This window comes from Amblyomma maculatum, chromosome 4, assembly GCF_055883805.1.
Source record: "Amblyomma maculatum isolate TAMU_Amacu chromosome 4, ASM5588380v1, whole genome shotgun sequence".
In the NCBI taxonomy this organism is placed as follows: domain Eukaryota; kingdom Metazoa; phylum Arthropoda; class Arachnida; order Ixodida; family Ixodidae; genus Amblyomma; species Amblyomma maculatum.
In genome coordinates, this window is record NC_139347.1 from 78,451,941 (window position 1) to 78,471,958 (window position 20,018).

At 45.2% G+C, this 20,018-nt stretch overlaps 1 protein-coding gene across 1 annotated transcript in view; it reads left to right on the forward strand.

Moving 5' to 3' along the window:
• Positions 1-3,513: 3,513 nt before the first annotated feature.
• LOC146191495 (glutamate-gated chloride channel subunit beta-like) overlaps positions 3,514-20,018 on the forward strand; it is a 34,047-nt gene continuing 17,542 nt past the window's right edge. The window contains exons 1-3 of the mRNA XM_084599962.1: positions 3,514-3,679; positions 7,284-7,351; positions 9,530-9,762. Of these exons, the coding sequence (XP_084456088.1) occupies positions 3,514-3,679; positions 7,284-7,351; positions 9,530-9,762 (467 nt within the window). The remainder of the gene's footprint in view (positions 3,680-7,283; positions 7,352-9,529; positions 9,763-20,018) is intronic.

Here is a 20,018-nt window from a genome sequence, read left to right on the forward strand (position 1 = left end):
TTACGGATCTCAGTTCTGGTGTACCTCGACGGCTTTTCGGTTGAACGAGCTCTACAGCATATCGTGTAATAAAACATAACGTTGCGGCGCTAGATATGCGCACGTATGATTCGCTTTTGTGTTCGGTGAGAGAGCTGAGCGGTCGGTGTCATCAGCGGGTGTTGCACGTTGTGATCAAAATTTGCATTTTTTCTGCAAAAATTGTTCGCATATATGCATCAAGTATGCCGCACGAGCAGCTTATGTTCACTAATCCTTCTCATTCTTTCCTTTTTCCAGATCTAAACGTATCCAACAGTAAGTTTTCTTGCTTTTGTGGTCACAAAAATGGTGGTTCTGTTCGTTTCATTTCCGTGTTGCATTTGTGTTTTTTTTTTCTATATTGTGTTTATTTTTCTGTCCAGCTAAACTTCTTGAAGATGACATTGAGTTAGGTAAGTGTGGTTCGTGCGCCTTTAAAAATAAAACCCATGGCTACACAACGTTCTTATCAGTCACGATTCTCAGGACAAACGTCAAGTGTTGTAAACCTAACACAATGATTTCGGTCTTTCATGTTTACTGGTATTTGTTGTCTCATGATAGCTTTCCCTATGCCTCTCTGAGGTCTGCTTGTAATACATTTAATGTCAAGTAAAAGTCGTCCTGAAATAACGCAGCTTTCTCTCTTTCCAGAGCTCCACGATAAGCTGCTCCTGATGGGATGACGTTGCGTTTCCACAACCCGGAATGTTTCGAAGTTCACAAACTCGTTTGATCCTTAATTTACTATAAAAATATCAACAATTCAAAACAGAACGTGCAGCAATATACTTTATCTTTGTTCATAGCAACGGCCATTATTAATGGCTTACGCCGTCTCCTAACAACGCAAGACCATTCATTGAATAAATATATGTTGTAACAACTGTTTCTTTATTTTATTTATGCGTTTAATATTGAGCTTCAGAGTGCGAATGCAAGAAAATGCACCCTCGTTTTACGCCTAGTACCATTTGCAGAGAGCTCAAATGGTTTTTTTTTTTTTAACGGGTATAAAACGGGTCACCTCTTCCGCATTCTGTTGAATTAGCGAAAAGTACGAAATCTCGTTCGGAATTAAAATACTATCACACAGAACATTTCTAAGACCAAGAAATTCACATCTCGTGGTAACGCGGTTTCTCCATCTGCTGGCCGCACCATATGCTTCTGCTGGCCTGTCGACCGCAGGAAATCACACTCAGCGCTATGTCTCTGGATCAATAGGAACACTCTGGAGGGCAGAATGTATTATAGTAAAGCTTACCTTCTCTAGCTCCTTTCTTTGGATTTTTTTTTTTTTTCGCTGTGCGCGCCATTTTGAAGCTTAATGGAAACTTGAATCAAACAGTTCAGGCCGGCGATCTGTCGCCACTAATCTTATTCACGTGCTTTTATGTTATCAACATAATTTTTTCTTGTAAATATTATTCGGCGCCTCACAAAACAGTCTTCGCAACCTAAATAATGCCATCGGGCGCTTTTTTAGGATCATCTGCCATGTCTCCTCAAGAGCAACATATGCACAAAAACGTTTATCAGCCCAGAATCGATCTCGCTCATGGGCCAACAGGGGCGCAGTACGCAAACAAACCAATGCTCGTCAGTAAAAACCACGCTCTGCAAACTTGTCAGCCCTCTTCCTCGTGCATATTAAACGAAGCGAGAATTCGCACCCTGATGCGCTTATCGAAAACATTTTTATTGCCCTGGCGAGAATCCCTTTTTATTCTTTCACGATCATCATCATCAGTACGATGAAACAAAAAAAAATACTTCGCGCGCCACTGTTCTGATTGCCTGGAATTTGCGAATAGCGTACGTGTGAGAAGCGTGGAGCAAACTGTCACGAGCTCGGCTCCCCTCATGCTGGCATACTGCTGGACTGTCTGGCTTTTGAGTGTGTAAGTATGCCGGCGTGTGTTTGTATCAGGTCAAGACTCGGTTTGTTAAGCAAAGGAAATCGCAACCTCTGATGTAAAAGTGCAAACAAAGCTACGCACTGTTTGTTGCCATGCGTTGACTGTACCAACGTCTTGTTACGTTTGCGCATCTACCCCTCTTGTAGACCATGACGATGATAGCTAGTACGGAAAATACTCGGTAATCATTATTGCCTGTTACGTTTAGCACAATCCACAGCTCACTTATGTTTTCTTGAACTAACGCAGTTATTGGCACCTAGAATTCGAGACGTCGCTCACAGCCTTGAGAAAACTCCGTATATGCGTTAGATGGAAAAGCGTTACTGCCCGAATTCCTGAATTTCGCTTAAGAGTCTGTGAAGCCTTTGAACAAACGCTGAAAAACAAAAAAAAAAAACAAAAAATTCGCCGTCACTAGGTTTCAAACCCAGGCCGAGACGGATCAATTAGCTTCGCAGGCCACTGGGTTAGACTATTGCGACATGGTTTCTTTTTTAGTTTTTCTATTGCAGTCAAAATATACAATTTTTACACAAACCGTCAGCTGTGCTTGACTGACGTAATATGGCGGAAATTATTTTAATGATTATAAGGTCATCTTAGTGGACGGCTTCTTCCCGTGATATGGTGCCAGTCTTTAGCACCGAGCTTCCGATGTCGTCGTCTTCGTCGGTTTCATCTCCTTTGACATGACTAAGCATGGAAAAACAGGGAAAACCAAAGTGGTTTTGTATAAAATGTGCTTTTTGATTCTTCGTCTACCAGTCACTTTGTCGTCGCTGTGCTATTTTTACTACTACTGATGGTTGTGTTGACGACGGTGCTGTGAGAGAAGCACAAGTTAACTAAGCAAAGCGTGGCCAAACAAGTCAAGACGGGGCAAAGCAATGCTAAGCGAAGCAAAATTTACCCACACGAACATTGTTTGTGTATGTATATCCGTTTTTAGCCAAGCTAAACAGCAGCTTAAATTTCTACGCGCTTTTCCTCAACCCTGCGTATATAGGAATTTCTGAACTTCCGAAATAAAATTTAGACATATCAGTCTAAATTTTATTTTATTTTTTTGTCGTGAAAAGTGTTCCACTTGTTGCCAAAGTACCTTCTTCAAGGATTGCTGCTGTTCAAGTATGCTGTGACTATGTCTCTCTCCACAAATTTCAGGCGTATATATTGTTTTTGCAGTTTGCAATTATGAAAACGAAATTTCAAAGCGCAGCACATGTCGTGCTGCTTCCTCCGTTTCAATCGAAAAGATGCTTCGTACTCTACCGCATCTGCTTTGCTATCAACATGTGTCCGTCGTTCTACATCTCGCCCTGTTCATTTACTTTTTTTTAACCTCGCGGCTGTCGATGATGTTCTTTCTCAGGAGAGCAAAAAAAAAAAAAAAAAAAAAGAAGGAAACCGATTTCAGACTGAACGTCCTGACAAGCGTTGACTTCGAGAAGGCACCGTTAAGTAGAAAGTTTCGTTGAAAGTATAGGTGCCAGCTGTCAACGTAAAACAAAATCCGAAAGTCAGGGTCAATGTCTTCGCGGCGCGTTTCGATATCTCTTTCAGAATGATGCACGCAGCTTCTAGTCTCTGTGACGCTGCCACGAATAACTGGACGAGCACGGACAACAGATCCTGTCACCTGCTCGACCCTGACTGCGACCTGGATGCGCGCTTTTTTGCCGACGCACAGTACAATCGCTACAGGCCACCCTCCATGTACAGAGATGCCGAAGGTATGAATGCACCATAGCATATTTGCACATTATTTTTACGCGAGAATGTAAGGGCATCGTGTCGCAGAAAGGCCGATGTCGGCGTGGTTGTCTGTTGTAACTCGAAAATCGACAATGAATGAAGGAAAAAAAAAAAGTGAAAACATCCGTGGGTGTGAAACGTTATTGCGTAAATAACGGTGGAGTCCCACCGGCGTTGCATCGAACGCAAACAGTGCGTTTCGTTGAACGCGCACTGGGACGCATCAAGTTTTAAGAAGCGGCGTTCGAGCTTACCGCTGACGTCATCGCTCGGGGGGGGGGGGGGGGGGGGGGGGGGGGGGGGGGGGGGGGGGGGGGGGGGGGCATAAGAGAAAATATACTTAAATTAAAGACAAAAAATGCGAAACCTGCTTTAGTCTGTGTGTGAAACGCTATCACGTCTAGCCCTTAATAGCGGAACTTTATATTGCCCTAATTTTTTAATTACGATCCCTGTTCTCGGCTATCTCAAATTTCTAAAATCTCGAAGTTCATTTTACATTGAGGATGCGTAAGTAACTTAGTCAAAAATTTAGCCGGGTTTTATCTCCGCTTAAACCAACTAGGACGTGTGAAAGCATTGTTTGGCATGGTTTTGCTTGGTGGTTTGGCATTGGGCGACTGGCAGAAACTTTTAAAGCGTTTTAGTTTTCAAATTTTAAATTAGTTTAAAGGAAACTGAAAGCGCAGTATCTCGCACTTCTCGGTAGACAATTGAACCGCACTATATCGGAAGACAAGAAGGTATGAGTGAAAGAAGGAAGAGAAGGAGGAACCTTAGTGAGGGGCTGCGAAATAATTTCTGTCATCTGGGGATGTTCAACGTGCACTGACATCGTTAGGGCACACGGACGCCTTTGCGTTTCACGCCTATCGAAACGCGGCGGCCGACGCGGTCGGCTTCGAACCCGAGTACGGTCTTTAAACCCCTGAGCAACCTGTGGCGGTTTGCCCCGCCGGGGTGGCGCAGTGGTTACGGTGCTCGACTACTGTGCCCAAGGAAGCGGGATCGAATCCCGGCCTGGGCGGCTGCGTTTCGTTGGAAGCGAAACGGAGTGGCGTCCGTGTGCTGTGCGATGTCAGTGCACGTTAAAGAACCCCAGGTGTTCGAAATTTTCGGAGGCCTCCACTACGGCGTCGCTCATAGCCTGAGTCGCTTTGGGACGTTAAACCCCGCAAAACCAACCTGTGACGGGTACCTCTCCACATTTTCTGTCCACAGTTCCTGACACGCCACTCACAGTTTAAGCAGGGCTTTCGCGTATAAAAAAAAAAAAAAGGCGTAATTTTTTTGCTTTACAAGTCTCGCGAGAGGTCACAAAACACGCCTAAACGGTCCCACGATTCTTTCTGCACACTGTGACAACAACGCTACACTTTCATTTGATAAATCAACGAGAACGGGCTTTCTTTTTCTCGGGGCAAAGAAATATTTGAGAGGGGGAGCTCTCAGCATATCTAATAATTGAAGTTTGTTGACCCAGTTGTTCCTGTTTGAAACAGCTATAGAAATCACGAAGGGTCATAGGGAGAGCGTATACTTGGAGAAAATAGTGTAACCTCTTCAAAGAAACAGAAAGCGCGCGTATTGCAAGAAAAATTAGCCACAGAACTGTAGAGAGGTCCTTCATATGGCGCTTTCCCGCAGTAGCGCTTTTTATTTACTTTCCGTGGAGGACTTTAAGTTCATAGTTGCCGACACCTCGGTACCCGTGTTTGATTGCTTTATCGAAACTAGTTTAATCCCCCAAGGTGGAGTAGATTTGTAATAATGGAATAATTACTCATCGACATACACCCAAGCGCATGCCATACGGCTACGGAGGAAAGCTATACAGCTTTCTCAGAAACTTCGTAGTTAACGAAAAATACGTCCTGATCGAGCCCGGGACCACCGCATTTCCGGGGCAGTCGCTCTACGAACTGATCTAACCAGGACGGTCAGCTGGTTAGATGGTAGGGCGAGAACAAATTGATCAATAACTCGAAGTGCGAACGGTGTTGATCGAATATTTAGGGGAATCCCACAAGGTGGAGTAGATTTGTAATAAGGGAGTAATTACTCATTGACATCCACCCGAGTGTATACCATACGGCTACAAAGTAGGAACTATACAGCTTTCTCAGAAGCTTCGTTGTTACAGAAAACTTCGTCCTGGTCCGGGGATCGAACGCGGGACCATCGCCTTTCCGGGGTAGTCGTTCTGAGTGCTTGTGTGCGCGCCTGTGTGTGCACGCCTATGTGTGCACGCCTGTGTGTACGCGCCTGTGTGTACGCGCCTGTGTGTACGCGCCTGTGTGTACGCGCCTGTGTGTACGCCCCTGTGTGTGCGCGCGTATGCGTTTAGTGTGTGAGTGTTAGTGTTAGTACTAACGCGCATGTGTGTCTGCTCTCAACACAAAATAGAGGAACGAAGAAACAGCCGCCTGAACAGCCGTTCTAACTCGAAGGGGCCGTTTTGTTTCTTCTGTCCGCTTTCCAAGCAACACCGTATTTCGAGTTAAAGGGCAAAGTTCGCCCTCTCGACTCATGCAAGTTTTCGCCGCGTCCATGAACTCTTGCGCAATATGGCTCTAAAAGCGAAGTTCGTCCTTTCATTTCTTTTTTCCAAAACTTTTCTTAAGGATATCGCAATATTATAGTAGCCTGAAAGCCTAAATGGAAGCATCAAAGTTCTGATAGCATTTCAAAACAAGAAAATGACGTACAGACAACGTGCGTCTGAACGGATTGCTGTTTACGTCCAGCAACCGAGGTAGTTAAAAGCGCTTTTATTAGCTGCTTTTTCTGCACTCGGCTGCCCGGTCTATCCTCCCATTGAACTTAAAAAACGAAAACGCATACTGTGCATCCGAAGACAGGTGTATCACCACTGCTCCTGAGCTTTATTTGGACTGCACGGGAAAATCACAACATGAAAGGCTGCGCTTAAAACATGCCAGCGGCTTTCTAAGGCTGTCACGGTCCGTTGATTAATGTATAAGAATAGAGCATAGTGGTAATGGCTTTATTGGTTGCCTCTGCCAAATTGCACTTGACCTGCATCGATTAGTGCAAGCTCAAACCAGTAAATTGTGCATTCTGTTAAGAAAATAATGGCTCAGGAAGAAAATTTTACAGCCTTCCGCATCTCATAGTGCAGGTTCATAACCGAATACGCATCGCCGAGGAGGTCAATATAAAGTATCGCGCTTTTCTAACTGCGTGTGTCTTCAAAGCGCTAAGTATTTTTTATCAAGTATAATATAGTGCGGAGTGTGCTTCATAAAGTTTGCGCGTTTGCGCGCTCATGCAGCTATATACATAATGTTGCTCCTGCTTGAAGCTCCTTTAACCTCCCCACCTTCCGCTCTTCTGTTTTTCCCTGTCCCTCTTTCCGAAAGTTATTCTAAAATCAAACGTAATAATTATACATACGTATATACACGTAAGCTTCACACGAATAGCGAAGCGCTGAAAACATTAACTAATATAACCTTAAGCAATTCGTCCATTCTGGCTAGCTGCCAAGCACTAGTAATTAATTTGTTTCTTTATAGTTGCTTATTATTTTAGCCAATTATCCCACCTTCGTCTTCGTAGGTGACCCAACAGTCATATACTTCCAGCTTTTCGTTCAAAGCACGTTTGAGGCCTGTCCAATTTTTCAGGTGAGTTGGGCCTTTTTTCCACCTCGCCTACTGTGTGCTGAAGAAATGAAGCACTTATTTTTTTTTTTTTTTCATGAAGTGCGTACCGCTGCGCTGCACAAGGAAGAAGCCGTAAATGCTTGCGGAAGCTATTGGGTGTTAAACTGCACATACAAGGTGGAAGTCAAAATATGAGCCTGGCGCACTCGCATGCATCACACTGTGCAGTCACCTCATCCCTTTTCCACACCACCAGTTGTTTGAGTTGTTAGAGATTCAGCGAAAGGATTAACCAAAAATAGTTCTTTCACGAACGGCTTATCTCACCTTGAGACTTCAGTGTGATTCATGCGTGTTTTTAATGGTATTAGCTTGGGTGTCAGTGTAAAAAAAAAAAAAAAAGAGTGAACTGAATGTCATTGGACATCATCCGCCTAAGGGTTTATGATTAATATCTATACCCATTGGCTGAAACTTTATTCGCTCGAGTAATAACTTAATTGATTTTTTCCAATTGTTAGATGATGCATCCTGATGCATTCTGAGGCATCTTTACCATTATTAATAATAATTGATTATTGAAGCAATGAATTTTTTTCTTTTTGAACAAAAACATGAGCTCTGCTGTGTCAATTTCATATGAGCAGGGTGCATAAAGCGTTTTCCAGTTCACAACGCAAATGTGGTCTAAGGAAATGGGAAACGCCGAGTCTTGTACGTTGTCTATAACGTAGAACAAACGCTTGCGATTTCTATGGATAGGGTGGCCGCCCCCTTTGAGGCCATATACACAGGGTCTACCCAGGAATATCCTGTTCAATTCGTATCAGCAAACCTACACCCACTGACCAGCTTCAACGCAGCATCAGCCATGTTAGACGCAAATGTTAGAGTGACCGGTATGTTTAAAGTCCACAAGCTGCACGCGCATGAGAGATGTCATGAGGCATACCTCCACATTAAAATTCTCTCTTCAGGCTCTTAAACCCGCACTGGTATGGCGGTGTATTTGCATTTCGCTCGTGTAGAAATGCAGCCTCCGCGGCTGGAATTCATCCTCGTGACCTTAGGCTCGGCAGCAGTCCTCCATAGGAAAGGTAGATATGTGGAAAACTAGCAGTCTCCTGATCAGTAACAGACCAGATAAATCTTAGCTTACATCATCATCATACCCGCTGTCATTATCGGCCGCTTTAATTTCTGCTGAGGAAAAAAGGACGTTGCCAAATTCTTTCCAGTCGTGCCCGTCAGTGCCTGTGGCAGCAAATATTTTTCAATCAATTGCTCATGGGATTGGGAGAGAAAACATATGAATAATGGAGGAAATAAAATCCCCGTAATACGCAGTGCATATCTCTCTCCCGCTTCTTCGAGCTTGCTTCGTTTTTCTTTTTTTTTAACCGTTTGCACGACGTGTCCGAGTGGGTTGAACGCGTGCCATTTTTCTCTCGCAAAGCGTGGGCGCTTTATACAAATGGTATGTTTACCTCTTCGCCCCATTCGATGGAGGCGAAACAAAGTGGCTTCCGTGTGCTGTGCGATGTCAGTCCACGTTAAAGATCCCCAGGTGGTCACAATTTCCGGAGCCCTCCACTATGGCACCTCTCATAGCTAAGTTAAGTTAAATTGGTTCACAGGAAGGGAAAGGCGCAGTAACTGTCACACTTGCTCTGTGGACACCCGGACCGCGCCGTAAGGGAAGGGAGGAAGGTGGGAATGAAAGTGGAAAGAGAGAAAGAGGAGCCGTAGTGGAGGGCTACGGAGTAATTTCGACCACCTGGGGATCTTTAACGTGCGCTGACATCGCACAGCACACGGACGCCACTTCGTTTCGCCTCCATCGAAACGCAGCCGCCGGGGTCGGGTTCGAACCCGGGAACTCCGGCACAGTAGTCGGGCGTCTTACCACTGCACCACCCCGGCGGGGCACACCTCTCATAGCCTGAGTCGCTTTGGGACATTAAACCCTACAAACCAAACCAGACCACCTTCAACCATCACTTGAGCCACCTTGGTAAATTACTTGTACATCCCGCGCGAATTGAATATAAACAAGAGATGGGTAAAAAGGCGTAGATGTCCGACACACCACTGGTCTTTCTGTCCCGGTCTTGTTCCTCGAGACTGCCAACGCGTCAGCCTAGCATAACTACCGCGAGCCCTGCAATTCCTGCCTGTGCCTGTCCTGCCACCGTGCAGCAGCTGAGCTTCGCGAGCCAGCTCGAGTACTCGTGGCTGGACACGCGCCTCAACCTCAGCCTCCTGGGGCAAGGCATGCGCATGGTGGCCGTGCCCGAAGGCATCGAGGCCCGCCTGTGGACACCGCGCCTCGCCTTCTCCCCCGTCAAGAAGCTATCGCCGCTGGACTCGCACGTGGACCGGCGGCCGCGGCTACGCGTCGCGCCCGACTACCGGATCGTGGCCAGCCAGAGGTGCGTACGTTCCTGGGCCAAACCTTCATGGAACAGCATGCGGGTGCATTGCCGCAACTGTACATAGATGTAACAAAGCGCGATCACGCGAAGAAAATGTAAACATTAGGTCATGTGCTATTGTCAATATGACCCTTATATTGTAACGAGTACAAGGCAGCGATCACTGATCGGAGCAGTTCCACGCACTGCACTCAGTTTCGTCCTCTTTCTCCTCTGTTCCTCTTTGTCATCTTTTCAGAGAGGCACGCGGCAATATTCAAATAATGATTGGAACCCCAGAAGGGACGTCATTCTGAGAAGACATAATAGTGAAGTGTTACACGCTCTTAGAAGCGTACAACAAATAGGCTATCAACCAATGAGAGCAGCGCGAAATACTGTACGAAAAAAGATATATGAGAGACATATGGTATGATTGTAGCTCCCAGCTAAACTTCCTTTGCAGCAATACGCACACGTTGCGCATCGGGCGGCCAACTATCGAATATGCTTGCGCAGAAAAAGAAGTAGCACGTGATATGATCACAATCCACACCGCAGAGTCGCACACTTTCCTAATCCCTCAGATGCGCGAATTCCTGGTCGATTATGGCAACGTGCGGACGGATTTGAAAACAAACAACCGCATATGCAAACGCAGTTACACGGTGGACATAGAAATGATATGGTTATAAAGTTCGCATGAAATAATGGAAAGAGAAAGAATCCATTATAACATGTGAGTCTGCAAATGCCTAATTCTTCAAGCGCAAGCGCTCGAACTGAAACATTCAATTCCAGGTTTCTATGGTGCGAGGGAAAAAAGAATATAAGAACCTATTGATACTTGCAGCGGAACTAAGTTCAGTGGGCTACTCCTTCGCGTGCGTTAAGCAAAATGATTAGTGAATTAATTTAGTACTTATATACATAAAGTGCCATTTACGGTCTTGTGCAAAAGATTGGGGCGGTCATGTATGCGCCTGTCAGCAGTGGAAAGAAGTGAAGGAAGTAATTAAATGTTAAATATCCTGATTCCATGCATACGCAAGGACCGGCACAAAGAGGTATGTCACTAAAGAAAACCTTTGTGCACTGTTTGACTCCGCCACTGCTAATCACTTTGAGTCGGCAGCGGTGAGGAAACTTGCCAAAGAGAGAATCTTCCGGTTATCGCGGTCTCCGTAGGAGAAATCTTTATACATTATTATTATTATTATTATTATTATTATTATTATTATTATTATTATTATTATTATTATTATTATTATTATTATTATTATTATTATTATTATTATTATTATTATTATTATTATTATTATTATTATTATTATTATTATTATTATTATTATGACCCTGTAGCGTTGGCGTAGGCACACCCATAACATTTTATTCACGCCACGCAAAAGCAATCGCACACTGAGGAAATAAACGCGAACACTGCAAGCACGTCCTAGCGCGGACAAGAACACTCCCGAAGAAGGCTACGAAGGCGATCTCGAAAGCAGCAGGTAAGGATTCGTAAAGAAAAACGTCCCGCTAGTTTAGAAATGACGAAAATCAACGTTATCATGTAGAAGGTGTTTAGTCGTCGTGCGAGGACATTGCGCATTCATACAGAGGGATGAACTTTATCTCTGATATGGTGTCGTTTTATATAAGTACTTACTCAAGGGTTGAATACAATTTGGTTATCAGGTCACCTCCTCTGTGCATGGCGTATTCGACAGGTCCGCCTTTATTGAGCTCCACTCCATGCAACGAATCTTCGTGTCAAATAGGTAGCCGTGTCCATCTCGCTATCTGAATACCTGAGCTCTATCCCCAACCCGCCTGAATTAACTCAATTTTCTTTTGGACTCAATTACTTTATCTTGATTTGGTTTAGTTTGGTTAATGAGGTTTAACGTCCCAAAGCAACTTAGGCTGAGAGGGGCGCCTATGTAGGGCTTCGGAAATTTCGACCACCCAGGGTTCTTTAACTGACATCGCACTCCACTAGGGAGCCTTGCTTTTCGCCTCCACCAAAAAGCGGCCGCCGTGGCCGGGATTCGATCCCACATCCGTGTGCACACTAGTCGAGCGCCTAAACCCTGCATCATCGTGTCGGGGCTCACTTAACTTACCTAGGTTATATCCCTGAGAAATTTGGCGGCAAACTGAACATATTGAACCTGCTCCTGGGTGTACATGGCTCGTAAAGTAAAGTTGAGATAATCATACCCTTGCGCCGCGAACATATGGACGGACGGACGGAAGCACAGAGCTAAGAAGTCGTTAAAGGCACTCCAGTAAAGAACGCGTTGAAGATCGTGACAGCTTTGCCAGTCGCCACTGGGCGAGGGAGGAGGATAAAACATTTATTTACAATGAAATGATTTGGGAAGGGAGGTGCGTATGGTTGTGGAGCTGAGTGGCAGACCTATTTCGGGACGCCATTGGCCGCCGCCGCTGCCCGAGCTCTCTGGACCAGGGCACTCTGGGCCTCCAGGTCCGAGTGGACAGGGCCGCTTTTCAGCGTGTCGTAGCGCTCTGAGAGCGTCTACGCCTTCTGCTCTACGCAGGTCGCCTAACAGGCTAGCACTGACACCAGACAGGATACTAAGTGTATGTCGTATCGAGTCTTAGACTAGGACGACCCTATCGTTTAGGGGGATAATGTTATAGAGGGGCGTCGTTAGACATGCGGAGATTGCTATTACAAAACGGCGAAGGGTTTGTTTTGGTGTGGTTAGCGTCCTCCTTACCGCTTCGACGTTATCCTAAAGCAGTCTTATTTCTACACGAACAGTCGTTCTTGGCGGCTGATGACCGTGTAGCTGAGGTAGAACTTAAACGATGCTGCGAAACTTATCTACTATAGTCTCTAATGCAATTCTGCTAATCCGCTCATGGCTGTAAAATAGGTTTGCGCTTACGCAAAGCAACGCACTAGAGGAAAGTGCAGATCAGAGGACAGTCTGTTTCCACCTCTTGAGTCATCACCTTTGCCGCCGTCCAGCGAACTGAAACTGGCATAGTAGTGATCTGACATTTTGAACCTTAATGGTCGCGTACTCCGTGATACCGTTTTAGTTTAGCGCTGCCGCTTACCGCGGCCGTCTACCGCTACCGCTCAGCGTCAGCACAGCACGCGCCGATTGGTCCCCGCGCGCGGCATCCGCCGAAATTTAACGGGAACGTGGCGCCATCTCTCGCCATCGGGGTGATCTGCGCATGCGTACTGACGCTCGCGCGGTAGCGGTAGGCGATAGCGGTAAGCACGAAGCGGTAGCGGTAAGTGGTAAACTAAAAGTATTTAGTAATTGAGCGCCCTCCACGGTGCCAACGTAAGATATGCCAAGCCATACAAAGCGTTTAGATCAAGGAAAGTAAAACAGATTGCACTGTGCATACCAGCTAAGTTGAGGGCTGCCAAAGTGCCATTTCTACTGAGGCTCATGCAATAGTGAAAGTGTAAATGTGGCAGCGCTAAGCAGTAGTCAAAACTCAGTCAAATTGACGTCCGATGACGGCTGCCGACCAGAACAACTCATCACCGTACATTGCTTCGACGCAAGGGCTTTATCATCGCCCTCTCTTGAACTTTATTAGAACAGCCAACCTTTTTTCTTTCATTTAATACCCCCTTAAAAATTGTTTTTACATATTCCATTATGTCAGGTAATAAACAAAGTTATTAAAAAAATTAACAAGCTGTCGCCTTTCTCCGCTAACATTTTTTCGTGAGACAACGTTCTCAGTAATCCAATTATTTTTCTTATGTGATCGATTACTAGTCATCAGTGAGTTTTTATTCAAAAACAAGGTGTAATCATCCGTATAGCTTTGAAGAGCTGCGCTTATAGTGTCGCATTCGTTTTTGATAGTGTCGAATTCTCTTCTCGATGATGCAATGGTCCGGACCCGAAAAAGAGCGCCGCGCGAAATGACGTAAAGACAACCAAGCCCTTGCGATCTGCTTTTTATTATCATCCTGATCCATTGTTCGCATTTCTTCCCTACGCTCGCAACACAACAGGGAATCCGACCTGCGCCGCATCGGCCTGCGTGTGACACGTAATATGGTGGCACGTAATATAAATTACTCAAAAGTAGAAAGAGGGAAAGCCGCTGTAGTTAAGTTATAGCAGCATTCCACATGCGTAGGCCGTGGGTTCGGGTCGCATCGACATCGTGCGGTTTGGAACATTTCGCTGCGCAGGAGCTATACGTCGACCACGACTTACAAAACGCAAACAGCGCAAAAGCGCTCCTCTCGTGTCAGCTGTTTTCACTGCCAGCTCTTTTCAGTGTCGTAATGCGACCACGTAAAATTTACCTTGCTTTTTTATCTTTTCTTTAGTTCGCTTCTGATTACCACATCCGAGAAAGGATGATAGCGCCGACAAAGTAAACGCAGTAAAAAGTACAAAAAAGAAAGTAAAAAGTGCGGCGCAGTGGGCTTGAAGCGCAAATGTACGAGGGGTCAAAGGCACTGTTTAGGTGAGCAGTTTTCGTTTCATGACTGGTAAGGTGGTTGCATAATTATTATCAACGGCGCCCACTTCTATGACGCCTCCGTGGAACACGCAGGAACTTTCCGAGAAGGCTTGGAAGAAGCAGCAATTCGCTGTGCAGGCCAATAACCGTCGCTATGCACGCAACGCCGCATAGAAAAGAAAACTAGCAAATCAAAGCAATAACTCCCTATAGTGTCCGTTACGTGGGTTCATTCCCCTCTCCGCACGGGCTCTTATCAGTCAAGACACGCGCGTCTCCTTCGCACGGGTCGTCGGCTAGTGACCTTCGCGAATTTGTCTACTCGGGTGGTCAAGCAAACATACACCTCCACGTAGACGCGCCGTTCCGCATAATTGCGGTACCAACACTATCACCTTCCAAGTACTCGCAGGTCATGTGTCCGAGCAGCTCGGTTTTAAATAAACAGTGCATCCCAGCTACCGACGACGAAATTACCAATAAACAGCAACGTCCCAGGTAAACAAAATCGCGTTCTGTTTACTCTTCGCTGCGCGTCTTCTAGATCGTTTCGTAAGCCAAGGACAGGGTCGATCTGATGGTCACAGCACTAAATATTGGGCAGAAAATATTTGCAGAACCAATCTAATACCGATATTACACCCGCATGTTTACACAGCTCTGTCTGTAGAGAGGGGCTCTAGGGGAGTGAGAAAATCTGATAAGCTCATGCTGGGAGAAATACCTTTGTTTTATGTGTCTTTCTCGTGTTACAAGCACTATCGGACTCTGCTCTACCAAAACCGAAGAGCGCAACGGCGCCGCAAATGCGCCCACAAATGGCAGTGAGCATCGATATAAGGCTATCAACTTCAGATCCCGCGGCTTTTTTTTTTTTTTTTTTTTTTTGATGGAACTGACGAAAATAATTCTTGTAGCAGCTTTCGTAGCAAAGAAAACTACTATTCGCAGTAGCAATTTCAGGTTTCGTAGCAGGAAAAAAAAGTCCTTTTCTAGCATACGGTCCAGCTTTTGCAGCGAAACAAATCACATTTTGGCAGAACACATTGCCTGATTCATAAAAAAAAAAAAAAGAAAGAAGAACTTCTTAGCAAACGTTTTTCATTTTTGGTCTATCTCAGCTAGTTTAAAACTTTACTGTATCAGAGTAAAATAAAGTAATCAAACTCTACGTCCACATTTCTATCTTCATTATGACGCTCTTGAAAAGGAGCTACTACGAATAGATATACAAATATATTCGCTGAACACAAAGTAATTTTCGTTTAGAGGAAGAAAAATACTTAAGCACGCAGGAAAATCGGCAGAAAATACAGGGATGATGTCCTCGAAACTGAAACCATCTAGTACTGTTTCTTTACTGCCTTTAAAGAATCTGAAAATACGCGATGTGGCGCGTTGCTGGAGACGCATGACGAGACAGCTCTAGCGACCAGTGAGAAGTGGGTCTTTGGGCTACAATGTGAACGGCACAATCTTTTGCACATACCCTCACAGCGCATGAGGAGCAGCGCTGGCAGAGGAATTCCGTCCAAATCCTGCTTTCTCGGTGAAATGTAGTGCGATTAGTGCTCACTTATTGGTTCCCCCTTACTCAGCTCTACGATGGTCTCATACATTCTGGCGCATTTCAACGTTAATTACCGCAGGGATTCTTTCACAGAAACACTTTTTTTTTTTTTCACAACGCGTCATTAACGCTTGACTGGTCTGAGCCTGCAGTTTTGGCAGTTAAAATCCTTCATGAAAATATCCATGATTCACCATTCACAAGAGCGGCAGTCATATTCAAATGTTTTTTAAGCGTGCTTTCACAAAACACTGGATAGCTTTAACTCCAGAAGCCTTGAGAAAATTTCTCATATTATCTTCCGTGTGCTTACGCGTCACGTGAATTTTACTACTCGGACTGACTCAGTCCCATATCAGTAGTGATAAAAACGTTCACAACCGAACATTAAAAAACGAAGCTGTACGGCAGGAGAGAGATAGCAATGGGGCTTCTGTTTCAAACTTCCGCTATTCGTCACCCTTACCCGCAATACATTAGTGGTGCGAGAGGAGTCTGTCTTTGTACTCCATATTACTCTTGTTCGTCACCCTACATGGGCTAATTTACCCTTTTAATAACATTTGGGGCACTCTGAAACTCCGCATTTAAAGGCATGACGTCACAGGGTTAACGGTTTCCGTCCGCGGCTCCCCTCGCGGATCCTCATTCACGTACATTACGGTCCACTGTTAAAGGGAACGCGCGATCGCGTGGCGTAAACACTTTGCAAAGCGCTACCAGCGACAACTGGCGAGAATGGGCGGCACTATATGCATGCTCGGAAAAATCAGCCGGTTATGCAGTGCTTACTACGCATACAATTTGTGTGATCATTTTCGCCGGCTCTCTCAGGGATGTTTGGTAAAGCGCGGCAGCCATGCGGTCTCATGTTCCTTTTAACAGTGGGCGGTACTGCGCCTGCACTTTCTTGCTTTCTTACTCACCAAACCCCATATATCATCTAGCGTACGACTCTTCGCTGATGATTGTGTAAATTATAGAAAGATAGCTGACCCCACTGATGCAGTTATCCTACAGACTGACTTAATGCATCTAAATGAGTGTTGTCACATGTGGCAGATGGAAATTAATATAAAAAAAAACAAGCTAATGACCTTTTCCACGCGCAATAATACGCCTTCTAATGTTTACACGATTAATGGCAGTTTAGTTGAAAGAACAAATTGCTTCAAGTACCTTGGTGCTTTTTTCAGTTCTGATTTAGGCTGGAGCGCCCATATAGATTATATCACGAATAAAGCATTTCGAAAACTGGGACTCATTAAACGTCGTTAGCACCTTGCCAACTCCGAGACAAAACTTCACGCGTACACTACTCTCATAAGGTCAGCTCTAAAGTATGCCTCCATAATATGGAATCCAAGTAGTGTGTCATTAATTAATCGTCTTGAGTCTGCCCAAATTGAAGCTGCCAGGTTCATCCTTTCGTCGTACTCAACGTATCACAGTGTGCCTAATCTTAAAAAATCCCTCAATATGCCCGACCTTTTCATTCGACGCAAGTTCTCTCGTTTATCGTTCTTTCGTTCCTTATATCATGGTGACTGCCCATTTGCAGCTAATCGCATCCCTCCTGCCCATCATATTTCATCCCGGACTGATCATCTCTACAAAGTACAGCCAATATTCGCAAGAACGATAAAATACCAAACTTCACCCTTACTGTTAACTATAGAAAACTGGAACTCAATACCGAGTGATATAGCTACTGAAACTTCTTTATCACAATTTCAAATAAAACTTTCAGGGAACCTTGGTTGTCTGTAATGACCGTTGTATTGTTTCCACTATTGTCTTCTTAAGCTTTATGTGCTGTTCCCTGAACACCTATGTATCCACTAGTAAATGTAGTGCTGTGTACGTCGATATGTATGTTATGTATAATTCTTAAGTGCATTTTTGTTAATTACAGAACACCTATGTATTCACTAGTGAATGGAGTGCTGTGTACGTCGATCTGTACGTTATGTATAATTCTTAAGTGCATTTTTTGTTAAATCATATGCGTGAAGGATATGTATTGTGCTGTTTTTATGCCGCTCCCCCCCCCCCCCCCCCCCCCCCTATGTAATGCCCACTTGGGTTTTTAGGGTATTTAAATAAATAAATAAACGACAAAACCAACGACGAAATCGTATTCAAGTTTGCCCGACCCGTACTCTAACTAGAGACTACTGATACCCTTTGACCCCTTCCTTACCCCATCTTCATCCTTCAAAAGAACCATTCACACAAGTCTATAGGCTCCAGAAGTCCACTTTCAACCAAACTGCCTACATTCTGCCTACACAGGGCCTCCAGACACCACTATCGTTTTCAACTCAAGAATGCAGCGGCAGATGTCCCACAATGCAGGCCCTTCAGCAATAGTGCCAGTTGATTTTCATGACTCCGGCCACTGTTAATTTGACTGAGCCGCGGTGAATTCTTTTCCGCCTGCCTTACACACCAGGCTGTAAGGTCTAAGGGGATTGTCCACTGTGTCACGGCAACCGTTAGACGTCATTGGCTTAAGGGCCTTCTTTTGAAAGGCATCTGCCGCTTCTTTCTCGAGTTGTGCGCGACTTCAGAAGCCCCCACGGGGGCATAGGGAGAAATTAACGGTGAACTTAAAGACGCAAGATAGCCAGCCCCCTTGCAGCCGCTAAACCCATCAGCCACCTTTCCACCTAAACCACCGCCAACATAGACTGCCCTTCAGCAACACCAACCCCCACTCATCTTGAACTTCCCCTGAAAAATGTTCGTTAAAGCAAAAGCATCAACTATCCAAGTTGAATCTAATCGCAGCTTCCGCGCATTAGATTTCGTCATCGTTCTGTCATTCTTTAAGCGCTGGCAATAGGTGCACCATGTCGGGAAAGACTTCCGGGTGATCTCTGAAGCTTCCGAGGACCCCCTGCCATGATTTACATGTGGAAAAGGGAAGAGAACAATCAACTTTTCACTTGTAGGAGTGAGGAAGGAAAGATACGAGGGGAGTCGTCTATCACGGGAAGAACGGAGGGGTCTTTGGTAAGGATGAAGGAGTAAACAACCTGAGGATGGTTCTTTCTGGAGAAACGCGGTGGGTGGCTATGGTAGAAATTGAAAGGTGAGGAGGAAAGTGAGCTGAGAAGAGCAGCGGACAAAACCAAGTTGTTGGGTGAGCTGGTGGCGATCTCCCAAAGTTACAGCTCGAAATACCTTCTGTCCTCCTCTCTTGTACTGTCTGTCGTGATGTGACTATAGAAGACTAGCGTATATATCAGAGCGATGCGCGCACCAGATGCCCCTCTTGCGTTGCAGGGCTTAAGTGCGAGCGTCCCTCGGCGGTTTAACGACGCTGCGCTGTGCTTGTGAGCGGGCCTCTGGAAAGCGGGAGTTTCAAAAAGTGGTGTGCGAAATGAGCCAAACTACAAGGCTTTCGAAGAGTGCATTAGCGACAAACAGGAGATGCTGATCTTGTGGGAAATACGAGTATGGAAGCACGCAAGTGTAAGTACAAAAAGTACTAAGTGTGCAGTAATGGTGGATGTGAAGAAATGTTAATGATATGTCGTGTTATACAGAGGATAATAGAAGTCTAATGCTGCGCGCATTTCTGTAGATGGGTCTATCGATCGGCCGTCTGCTTTTGTGTGTGCGTGTGAGCGTGTGTGCGTCCGGCGGACGTCATCTTTAACCATGAGCTGCTGCTGACAAACAGATGTGGCACGATTTAATCAGTGTCCGATTCGCCTTGTTTGGCAGTTACTCCAAAAGAAGCGCGAAATCACCTTGGACCTAGCGTCAGAGGACTCTGTGTTATGTTGGCCCAGACTGTTCAACGTTCTGCGAGCTGACAAGAGATGGAAGATAGCCGGATTCTGGTTGACACGTGGTGCCGAATCTAAAGTATCATCCGCCATTAAGGTCATAAGGTCATCGGGTGAAGGAGAAACTGGAACCTTTCCAAAGCTATTGGCAATGTTTCTGAGAGAAAGAATCTTCGGGAGTCAGATAAGAGGAAATAGAGCTGAGGTCGCATGTACCAACTGAAAGAAATGCTGAAAATATCTACCAAAGAGGGGAAAAATAAACGTGAAGCATCCTGACAGTAGGTTCAGTTTACAAATCAGCACCGTGCAAGAAATAAGACATCCCAGTTTTTCAAACCTGTCTTGGAGGTGGAACCTGAACCCTAGGCCAATCTAAATTCTAATAGCGGGGTTACGCGTCAAGTAGTAATGGTCAGAAT